Genomic DNA, 12,039 nt, shown 5'->3' on the forward strand with positions numbered 1-12,039 from the left:
CTTGTCCACGGCAAGAATCCTGACCGTCCAGACCAATAATGTTTCCTCACAAAACTAGGGGCCTAGGGCAGCTTCGCGGCTTCTAACCGTCTAGACCAATAGTCTTGTCTAGATTCTGTCCTAACTATCCGCACGGCAAGAACCAGTCCAGACCAATCGTGTAACAATAATCACTACCACCAGCTATCGATGCACCTCACTCATTAGCTCTTCAGTATAGAGGTAGGCAGCTCTGAGCACAGCTTCACATCCTTCCCCAGAAGGCGGCGAGCGTGTGAACAAACGACAGTCGTTCCGCGCGCAGCTGAATGTAGCGAGTACTGGGCCGAGAGAAGTAAAATAATAATCAAACTTTGTTTTGTTAATGTTATTGGGTATGATGCGCAAAGGTATCACCCAAGTATCACTATAAAATTTGTCACAAATGGAACATAATAATTGCTTTTACACATATCAAGTGAAAAATCCCTGGCAAATTAAGAAATACCGTCGTTATTTGAGAAATATGAAAACATATTTAAGGCTTGTAGACAGGACTGGTTTATTTCGTACTACGCTGCTGGTGCCTGGTTTATGTCGTACTACGCTGCTGGTGCCGTCTTTTGTTACTTTATTCAGGTCCAGGGCTAGCACCGTGGAATGGGAGTGCTATGTCTGTAGATTCTCATTATCTTTGGCCAGTACAAACAGCAAAATGGAGGTCAAAAGAAAAATAGCATGATCCCTGGACCAATAAATATTTTTATTTCTGTTCGAACGAAATCACTAGTCCACTGAATTTTTCTTATGTACATTGGCCATATAATTTTGTCGCCTATTAAATATTGCATATCGCGATACAATTCATGAAATGATGTCATTGACAAGTGAAGAATGAAACGAAAGCAAAGAACTTCAGTGAACACAGATATCACACACGAAATTGTTCAAAGTGTAAGACAAAAGACATACGTGTGTCACTGTGAGCGCAACACCAAATGTACTTGTAAAGTAGTAAAGTACGTATTAATATTCTCCAAAAAACATTTCTTAATTTACCAGGGATTTTTCACTTGATATGTGTAAAAGTAATTATGTTTCATTTGTGACAAATTTTATAGTGATATTTAGGTGATACCAATGCGCACTATACCCAATGTTATTCATTAACTTTGGTGTGGACTAACCGTTATGTGCCCTCCTATATTCCACCTTTTTTTCTTTGCATTTAATTAAATTTCTCACCACCACCCACGTACAGATTTCTAACACCAAATTAAGGTCATCTCTTGACAAGTAACACTGGGATTGAAGCCAGTATCTTCCTGTAGCAAGTGTACTGCAACAATTTTTCATTCAAATGACTAAAAATAATTATACAAACAACAGTTATCCACTGTTTTTACTCCCCCTGTAACTTCATGGTTGTCAACATGCCTAAAAAAGTCTGTGAAACTACTGACAGGACAAAAATTACTGTTAGCCTACAACAGACTTCCCGGCAAAGCTACAGAGAAGAGCACTCACGGTTTAGTAACATGAGCGACCGCTAGGTGGCGCACGCCAGTTCACTGTCGCACTAGCAGCGCTGAGAGGGAGCGCCAAGAGGAACGACAATGCTGCCAACTGTTGCATTTTAGAACCTCTGAATGACTTTTTTTTTCTTGCTATGCGGACAGTATGCGCCGCGGCCATAGTTAAGACCCTCTCGAAGGGAGTGTGGCTCCCGAAGGGAGCCACTGTTCTCATGACAGAGATTGGCCTCGAGGTGCAAAAATACCCAAAATAATGATCTTTTCGAGGTGCAAAAATACCTTAAAGTTAATGCAATGGTTGGTAACAAATTCTCGGCCTCATCCCAGGTGTCAGTGACGTCATCCTCTTATTTACGTGAACCAATCACCGTTATAAGCAATGGAGTATGGCGTCTGAAACAGTATTTTCTTATTATAAAAGTAAATAAACTTCTAGGGGCGGGCGGGTTGGTCTCTGGCAAGCGTATTGAACACATCTCTCTTCCTCGATCATTATAAGGTAAAATTGGAATCATTTCAAGTAACATTCTATGTAATAATCGTTGAGTGCCCCTCTCTGTATTTTTACCGACTTCCCTTTATTTAGTGTTAGCAACAGGTTAGGTATTGGTCCACCAGAGTCCACCATGTTATCACGTTGCCAAATGAACTTCCCAACAGAAACACAATGATCCAATTTATCATATTTATGCAATAGCAGGCGAGACTGTGTGCAAATTGAACTTTTGTCAGTGACTTACACTACCTATAATTCTTTCTGGTGTACAACTTTTAGTGACCGTATGAAGTTTTAGGAAATCAGGCACACTAGGCCTATACATACAACGGAAATCACTTTGATCGCTTTGGTACATACTATGTGAAGGTACGTATGAATTATGCCTGAATAATGTACCTAAAATTTGAGTCCTTTTAGCAAACTATGTCTACAGTTTCCAATGCCTTGATGTCAAAATATACTTATAAGGAGAATTTGCCAACTATGAAATAATCAAGAAAATATACTTAATTTAAAAGAATATAGACTAACTGTACATACTCGCAGAAAAATATCGCCAAACATCAACTGTCATTACACATACCCCAGTTATAAATAAGTTCGTAAAATTCCTCTATCAGAGAATAAACAAACCACAACACACAACGTGAAATAAAATATACATAACCTTTTACAGTAAGGTTCATTAAAACACACCGGGCCAGGAAATATAGCATCACCCCTTAAAATTACACACTAGGCACACACATACATACATCAAAAAGGTATGTTACGAGAAATTACTTTATACGTATTAAGTACTTACCACAGGCAACCTTTGCATCAGGATCTTGCCGCAGATGAGCGTCGAGTATAGCATCGCTTATTTGATCACACATTTTATCTGGAAGAGTACAAACAATAATAAGTAAAATTACTATGTCTCAAATAGAACAACATCTTTACATTGTGTTTTCTAAACATAACTCACCCAGAGTAAGAAATGAAGATAATGATGAATAACCCATTGAAAATGCATTTTGTACAACATACCGGAAAATGGCGACAATGCTGCAAATGGACGCCTCGCACATAATTAGAAAACCCACCAGGCTGGTGTAAAATGGCTTACCAAATCCTTTATCCGCATTATGAATTAAGGAATTGCCTATTACATGTAATATAAACTCCCATCTTTTTTGACATAATATCTAAAATAAAATCTTTATAACGGTGCGCGCACATGGCTGCGCGCCATTCCAAACGACCAAAGCCGTTATAAATAACACAAATTAACTCACCTGGATGGCCTTCTCCAACAGATTCTGAAGTGAACAAAAATGTATCCTCTTCAATGAGTTCTGGTTCCATGTGTCCGTTTTCATGGTAACCATTGATATACGGAGTTGAAGTCTCGGGCATTCTGAACCTACGTCCCAATTCTGCTACTGCGTCGGAAGCTACTGTGGAAAAGAGGTCTCTGGACGGGACTGTAGTCGTATTTATAACCTCGGTCGGGTCACGTGATCCACTGCTCTGAGGTCTGTCAATTCTAATCCTGAAAAAGGAAGAAAGATATAAATATTTTTCAAAACTGTGTTGGAAAAAAGTATACATTAAAAATACATGTACCTAATATCAAAAATTTTGAGCCCCAAATAAAATCAATACGCGCGCAAATCCAACATTAAGCATTGTGTGTAATTAAATTGCAGTATACATACTGTGTACACCTAGTTGATTGAAATCCATCCCATGTGGAAATATTATTCGCAATTTTTCTGCCGTAAAATAATGAAAATAACATTACTCTACACACGTCCAAGAAATCGAAATCTGAACACAAAAAGCTAATGTCAGCGCTTCTTGTTTCTTTCCGTTTGAGAAAAGGAACTATATCGATAAAAACATTGCTTAACAATGAAAACCGAGAATATATGCATTTCTGAAAAATGTCACAAAAATATGCCCCCGTTCCTGAATTGCTTCTTCCATGTCTATGACGAATGGCGGGCAAGGTATGACAAGTTAAAGACCGTAACCTCATCATAATCAGAGGTGGCCCACTACTCCCACAGTTCAGTTTTATGCAATAAAACAGGGTTATATAATTAAAAGTCTTCAACAATCTTTTAGTAATCAAACACGAAAAAATATCATGTTGGTAATACTATCAAGGCTGATGGTATAACATAAACCGAATATCCTCCTTCGATAGTGTGATATTCAACATTTCAAACGGTGAATTATCATGAAAACCTTTTCATATTAATAGTAAGACGAGTGGAAGGCAGGAACTTGACGAATAACGATGTATCAGATAATATATTTCCACCACTCAAACTTTCACTTAGAGCCAGACAAATACGCACTTAACATTCCACCATTGCAATGAATTACTACTGTGTCGCATGTGTACCAACTGTGAAGCTGACCATCAATTCCTCTGGTAATGGAGAGCACGAAGGAATGTTGAAGCTTACATGACCTATATAAACTAGGTAGGTATGAATTTAATATTCTTCACAAAATGTATGTAATCTTAGACAAACCCTATTTTAGTTCATCCTTGAGTACACAACCCCGGTGACAACCACATACAACCAGATCAGAAAATAGGACTGTCTGGATATTTATACGAAAAAAAAAAAAAAAACTAGCCTGCAAAATAAAAATAGTTAAAGCACTAAGGAACTACAACTACATCCTAGATTATTATGAAAATTAAGTGCCGGTAATGTGTATATATTTCAATTGTCAACGTTAGATAGCAGCAGTATCAAGGAGGATACAAGTGAATAGTATCGCCGAACAACTGTACAAAGTATTTGCGTTTAGTGCTGGGGACGGAGCGGAGCGGAGCAGTTGTTGTGACGTCATCACCCGGTAGTACCGAGTGAACTACCGAGTGAATGTCCTGACGCGGGACATTTAAACACGTTATAGTTATGGCACTGCGAAGGTATTGCATCCCCCTGTTAATACCCTTCTCTCACAACGTACCAACTGTAAATAACTGCATATATATACACTATAATTGTTATATACGTAACTGCTAGGGAGTAGGAGGTAGTATGTGGAATAAATGTCAGTAACTCGTATAGTTAACTCATTCGAATAGTGAAACAAAGTATGGCGCATACCTACCGGAAGGGTACAAGGGAATTGGAAGTTAACAGAAAAGTAATGTATTAACAATTATTTCGTAAGTTCATGTGATACGGTACACTGTTAATGAGAAGAATAACCTGAATATAAATATCTTATCAGAATATAATGAAAAACACTGACATAATTTCATCTACAGGATGACAAAAGTAATTACGTAAATGGACGTTGACTGGAATGTCCTTCTTTGCAAATGTGATTACAAAACATATCTGACAACATACTACTGTACTACACGTCCCAATGCCAAACAGCTATCAGTAGAATGCTTCTATAAATACAGTTATTATATGATTATATTATATTATATTATATTATATTATATTTGATGTGCCACCACCCGTCGCGTATGTGCGGCCACAAAATTTGCATTTTGCGTGTTTCCTATTATCAGTGATATCAAAAAACTGCCAGGCATCCAACGGTTTTCGTGGCATTTCTTTAAATTCCTTTAAATGTTCTAAATATATAACTACTATCTACGAATATGTTTAAATATCACACTAACACCACAAATATAATCTAACAGACTTTACATTATCTACAAAACATAACAAGCGTAGGAAATATATACGTACATTCGAAACACACAGATTGAATACAGGTACTTTCGTACGTGTTTGTGCGCTCCACTGCGCTTAGGTCCTCCGCGAGTACTCGCAGTTGTAAGCGGAGGGGATCGGTGGAGCGCTCTACCGCTACAACCGGATTACTCATCGGTATTACTCGCTCCGTCCCCACCTCTATTTGCGTTGTGTGTTTCTAAGATGTTCGGTTTATGAATATGATCGTACTTAAACTCGTGAGTGCAAATGGACTAGAGAAAAGAGTGACTGAATGGGTGGGTATTTCTAGAAAATAGATCTCGAGAGAATTAGAGTAGGCGAAGCTTTATCTGACCCTGTAATAATTGAGGGGAATTCCTCAAGGCAGTACCGGTATTATTGGACATTTATGTTTTCTTTATATATAAATGACATGAATAAAGAAGTGGAATCATAGATAAGAATTTTTGTGGATGATGTTATTCTGTATAGAGTAATAAATAAGTTACAAGATTGTGAAAAACTGCGAAATGGCCTCGATAATGTTGTGAGATGGACAGTAGGCAATGGCATGATGGGTTAAAGTCTGGTTGTGAGTTTCACAAATAGGAAAAGTCCTCTCAGTTTTAATTACTGCGTTGATGGGGTCAAAGTTCCTTGTGGGAATAATTGCAAGTACCTAGGTGTTAATATAAGGAAAGATCTTCACTGGGGTAATCACATAGGCCTAAATGGGATTGTAAATAAAGGGTACAGATCTCTGCATATGATTATGAGGGTATTTAGGGGTTGTAGTAAGGATGTAAAAGAGGACATATACATCTCTAGTAAGACCCCAACTAGATTATGGTTCCAGTGTATGGGACTTTCACCAGGATTACTTGATTCAAGAAATGGAAAAAATCCAATGAAAATCAGCTGATTTTGTTCTGGGTGATTTACGACAAAAGAGTAGCGTTACAAAAATGTTGTAAGGTTTTGGCTGGGAAGACTTGGAAAAAAGGAGACGATCTGCTCGACTAAGTGGTATGTTCCGAGCTGTCAGTGGAGAGATGGCGTGGAATGACATTAGTAGACGAATAAGTTTGAGTGGTGTCTAAGTTAAAGTAGGAAGAGAAGTTAGGGATTGGAATAACTTAACAAGGGAGGTACCGGTTGCAATCATTTAAGAAAATACTAGGAAAACAACAGATAGGGAACCTGCCACCTGGGCGACTACCCTAAATGCGAATTACTAGTGACTGAATGATATAGTCTTACCGTGGAAAAAGACATTGTTCAGTAAACTTCAGTGGGATTTTAAAATTCCAATAATATTTCTTTGATTCGTGACAAAAATCCTAGTCATTGTATGAAATATTTACATAAATGGCATGCTCGTTTAGCCACTGGCACTGGTTAATGGAATTATGCAATACAACTTCTGGGAGATTCGCCACCACCTTTGACAAAATGGCATCAGACTAGTAACTCCGGGTCACTTCGGGTGTCTCACCTTGCCCTGAAGATCACAATTTGTTTCTGTTTGGACTAGCGACTGCCCGTTGGTTGGAAATAAAATCGGGCACATTCGTCGCTGGGTTATTCCAACCGTACGAGGTGATGAACAGTTGTGTGTGGCCCATAGGATGTTCACCAATAATAATAATAATAATAATAATAATAATAATAATATAGGAATTGCCGCAATGAGTTAAGATCGTGTTTATGTGCGCCTTATTTACATCTGTAAGAAAGAACAGTACCGTACTTCATTTATGGTTTCGAAACAGTATGACAAGATAATGTGTACTGAAAGTGTGTTAATTTATCTTGTCAGTATATGATCGTTTAATAATTATTTTAGACACAAATAGTATCACTTTTGTGTCGTAAGTGGCAGCCATTTTATTTTAGCCTGAACTTGACCGTTGCCTACGAGATATAGGCCTACAACGCCGGGACATAGCTACTAATTTGTCGCTGAAAAAGCGGCCCGACCGTGTTCACGGTTTGGCCGCTAGATATCAGGTTTCCGTTCTGTTCTTGGCGGACTTTAACATTGTGATACGCGGAGTAATTGTGATGCTGTGTTGATTTTGTGCAATTTATTGTGAATATTGTTTCTGTCGGTGAGTGTCTGTGAGGTTGAGAAGATGGTGCACTGTTGTGTACCTCTGTATTTCGGATGACACTAAGTGTGTTTCGGATGACACTAAGTGCGGCAAGGTGATATAGTAGGATCTCTTTAGGTACCTGGCAATTCTTCTCATAAAACAGATTTCAGTGTAAGCACATCAATCAAATTTCCTTCTGTTTTCATTGTGTATCCTGTTCACAAACGGGAATATGGCAAACGCAGGAATGGTCCAGCTCCCAAAAATGATGTATTGCCATCAACATTTAGTAAAAGTTCCGATTCAGATAACGATGAACATACCATATCTTCATACATCAGCCACAAACGAAAAAGGAGTACAAGTCTCGTTTCTATATCAAGGAAAGTCTACGATTATCTCTGTTAAATCTAAAAAATATACGGATGAGAAAATTAAATACCACATTACAGAAAATAATCTGTAAATTGAGTAGGACACGGGTAATAAAATCAGAAAAAAAGTTTTACGGTGTCTGAACTTGACCAAAAAGCAAACCAAATTGTAAAGCATGCTAAAATTAGTCATTTAGGAGCTTTATTCCTGTTAGAACGAATTTAATTTTCTTCCTCTTTCTTCATCCGTTTACCCTCCAGGGTCGGTTTTTCCCCTCGGACTCAAGGAGGGATCCCACATCTACCGCTCAAGGGTAGTGTCCTGGAGCACCGACTTTAGGTCGGAGTATACAGCTGGGGAGGATGACCAGTATCTCGCCCAGGCAGCCTCACCTGTTATGCTGAACAGTGGCCTTGTGGAGGGATGGGAAGGAGCCATTCTTGACTCTAATCACTTCTTGACCCGCATAAGATTCAAGCCGTTGCCGTTAAACAAGAAGAGACTCTTTCCGAATGTGTTAATAAAAGTAAACCACGAAAAACTTGAAAACAGAAACGACTTTCAAAGACGTATGCGGGAGAAGAAAATGGAGACTTGCGAGGATATTCGAGAGAATATGGCAAATATAGGTAAGGATGTTGCACCATTGCGAAAAACTCGCAGACACCGATGGTGGACCACAGACTGAGATGTAGCAATTGACAGGAGAGCTGCAGCCTATAAAGCATGGCACGCAGATAAAACAGAAGATAAATTTGAGACATACACAGAGGTACGCAAACAGACGGCAAAGACCTTCCGGCAAACCAAAAGGCATCAAAAGTATTGACACTGAATTTAAGAAGAACAATACTAGAACCTTTTACAGGACCTTTAAAGAGCACATAAATGGATATCAACCTTGTACCATGGGATTTCGGAGGGAATAAGAATGAAAATTGTGAGATATTGGCTACATATCTTGAGAAATTGTTGAACTGTGAAAAACCTCAAAATAAGTGGAGAAAAGATGATCCAAAGCAACGGAATGAAAACTCAACCCCTGAAGAAAAAGAACTCCGTGAAATAATTACAGACTTAAAGAGGAAGACACTGTCACAGAAGAGATGCTAAAAAGTGGTGAAGAAATGCGCACAATTTTAGGCAAGAAATGGCAAATATCTGCGAAATCGAGGTTATCCCTGAAGACTGGAAAAATGCTGTCATTCATCCTCTACACAGAAAAGGTGATAGAGCACATCCTAACAACTACCGCTGCATTTCCATCACACCTGTAACACACAGAGTGTTTCTAAATTACCATTACAGACTTTGAGGGCTTGCAGTGGGGACCAAGACGGATAAGTTTATTATTGAAACTTGTGTCCGGAAATGTACCGTCTTCCCGCTACACGCAAAAAACCACCACAGCACACTTTCACAGCTCCCGGATTTTCGGCGTTCTGTCCGACCTCTGCTGCTTCTCGTTTAGGTCCAATTATAGGCGGGGCTCGATGTGACGACCACCACCGTCAACAAAGACACGGGCAGTACCTACGTATCTTTTTTTTTTGCTAGGGGCTTTACGTCGCACCGACACAGATAGGTCTTATGGCGACAATGGGATAGGAAAGGCCTAGGAGTTGGAAGGAAGCGGCCGTGGCCTTAAGGTACAGCCCCAGCATTTGCCTGGTGTGAAAATGGGAAACCACGGAAAACCATTTTCAGGGCTGCCTATAGTGGACGTATCATGTTCCAGTACACACGATCATCAATACCTGGTCCTCCAACATCCGCCGCAGCCATAACCCGCCCCAGCAGGTCTTCCTCAGATTTCACAGGAGTCGCGTAAATCAAGTTTTCATACGACCCCACAGGTAGTCTAGCAGTGTCAAGTCGAGTGAACGTGCAGGCCAATCAATCGGGCCACCACGACCTATCCAATATTGCCAAAATCTTTGGTACAGATTAACTACTGTACGTACAGCTTACTGCTGTGTACTTCGTTAAGAATTATTACTGTACTGTAGTATGAACGAAAATGACAAACACAGCAGCAGGTACAACACGTCTCCGTGCGGATGACACACTCAAATGAATGGCATGGAATGTCAATAATAATAATAATAATTGCTTTACGTCTCACTAACTACGTTTACGGTCTTCGGAGACGCCGAGGTGCCGGAATTTAGTCCAGCAGGAGTTCTTTTACGTCCCAGTAAATCTACCGACACGAGGCTGTCGTATTTGAGCACCTTCAAATACCACCGGACTGAGCCAGGATCGAACGCATGGAATGTCAACAAACCTGCAGGGGTATGGGACATCACATGATCGTTCACTAACGTACGTAATTTAGTCTGTGGCGGCGACAATGCGGTAGACTTGAACGTGTGCTGTGTGGTTTTTTTACGGGTAGCGGGAAGACGGTACGTTTCCGGACACAAGTTCCTATGCTAAACTTAACCGTCTTGGTCCCCACTGCAAGCCCTCAAAGTCTGTAATGGGAATATAGAAACACCCTGTATAAGATACTGTCTAAAGCACTACAGAAGAGACTTGTGGAACAAGTGGATGGCCAAGTAGGCGAGTATCAACCGGGATTTAGGAAGGGAAGATCATGCATTGATCAGATCTGGAGTCTGAAACGTGTACTAGAGAATCATCTCTCAAAGGATCTGGCAGTGATTTTTGTTTCAAAAAGGCGTGTGATTCAGTCGACAGGGAAGTGCTATTCAATATATTGGTGGAATTTGGAATCGACTCCAAAACAACGGCAATTATTAAGCAGACTTTAACTGGGACACATTCGAAAGTCAAGTTCATGGGAGAGATCTCCAAGCAGTTCGAAATTAAAAGAGGAGTCAGACAGGGTGATGGACTATCACCAATTCTTTTCAACTGTGTGTTGGAGAAGATTATCCGGGAATGGGGAAAAGAACTGGACAGAAAAGGACTACCTACTTAACCAAGTATACATTGGAGGATCAAAACGTGGTGTCATGATTAATTGCCATGCCTTTGCTGATGACCTCGCGCTGCTATCTAGGAATACTGACACAACAATAGAACAGCTGAATGTACTAAACCTACAAGCGGAAAAAGCAGGACTACAGATTTCTTTCGAAAAGACTAAATATATAACAAACATCAGAATAGCCCCTCGGTACCTGAAGACAGAACACGGTAAAATAGAAAGAGTTGATAGCTTTAAGTACATGAGTGAAATAGTGCAACTGGAAAGGGAAGCAAACACCAGACGGGAGACGATGGCTGCTGCTTTTCGTAGGATGTATCCTGTATACAAGAAGAAAACCAACTCCAGGCAAGCTAAGGCACTACAATACAGTGATTAAAACGGAATGTCTGTACGCTAGTGAATGCTTCCAAATGACAGGGAAAGCGGGGCTGAGAGAAGCTGAGAAATTCGAAAGAAAGATCCTTCGCAAAATAATGGGTCCAAAGATTGTGGACGGACAGTATAGGTCGCAAGGAAGGGAAGAACTTTACCTGACAATGAAAGGCTAATCGAGTCCAAGAGAAAACGGAGACTTAAATTTTATGGGCATTTATTTAGAATGGACGAGAAGAGACTAACGAAAAGGATTTTCACAATACTAGACAGCAGACCTAAAGTGTCGGACAAATGGTTCAGGGAGGTGAGAAAGGATCTCAAACAGGTGAGACTAAATTCAGAAGACATCTCAAACCGAACAAAGTTTAGGTCAGTGATCGACCAAATTCCAGGGATTCCATGACGAACCAAAGCTTAACCGTGGGTGGACGGAAGAAATAAGACAGGCTGCCAGAGAAAGCATGCTGAATTTTTGGGCTGTGAAGAAGGCTTCCAGAAACATGTAACTTACCTACCGTGGTCTCTAACG

The 12,039-nt window shown here is 39.9% G+C and overlaps 1 protein-coding gene across 4 annotated transcripts in view; it reads right to left on the reverse strand.

The window, feature by feature from the left end:
• LOC136878866 (S-adenosylmethionine synthase) overlaps nt 1–12,039 on the reverse strand; it is a 115,441-nt gene that overhangs the window by 70,614 nt on the left and 32,788 nt on the right. Inside the window, exons 1-3 of one of the 4 annotated variants that reach the window (XM_067152422.2) lie at nt 3,717–4,369; nt 3,294–3,550; nt 2,819–2,896 (exon numbers count right to left, since the gene is read on the reverse strand). In XM_067152422.2, coding sequence (XP_067008523.2) covers nt 2,819–2,896; nt 3,294–3,550; nt 3,717–4,042 — 661 coding nt within the window. In that variant the 5' untranslated portion in view covers nt 4,043–4,369. Of the gene's footprint in view, nt 1–2,818; nt 2,897–3,293; nt 3,551–3,716; nt 4,370–12,039 lie in introns of those variants that run through there. The other 3 variants (XM_067152420.2, XM_067152423.2, XM_067152424.2) reach the window with 3 other exon arrangements.

The sequence above is a fragment of the Anabrus simplex genome, chromosome 8, assembly GCF_040414725.1.
Source record: "Anabrus simplex isolate iqAnaSimp1 chromosome 8, ASM4041472v1, whole genome shotgun sequence".
NCBI classification, from domain to species: domain Eukaryota; kingdom Metazoa; phylum Arthropoda; class Insecta; order Orthoptera; family Tettigoniidae; genus Anabrus; species Anabrus simplex.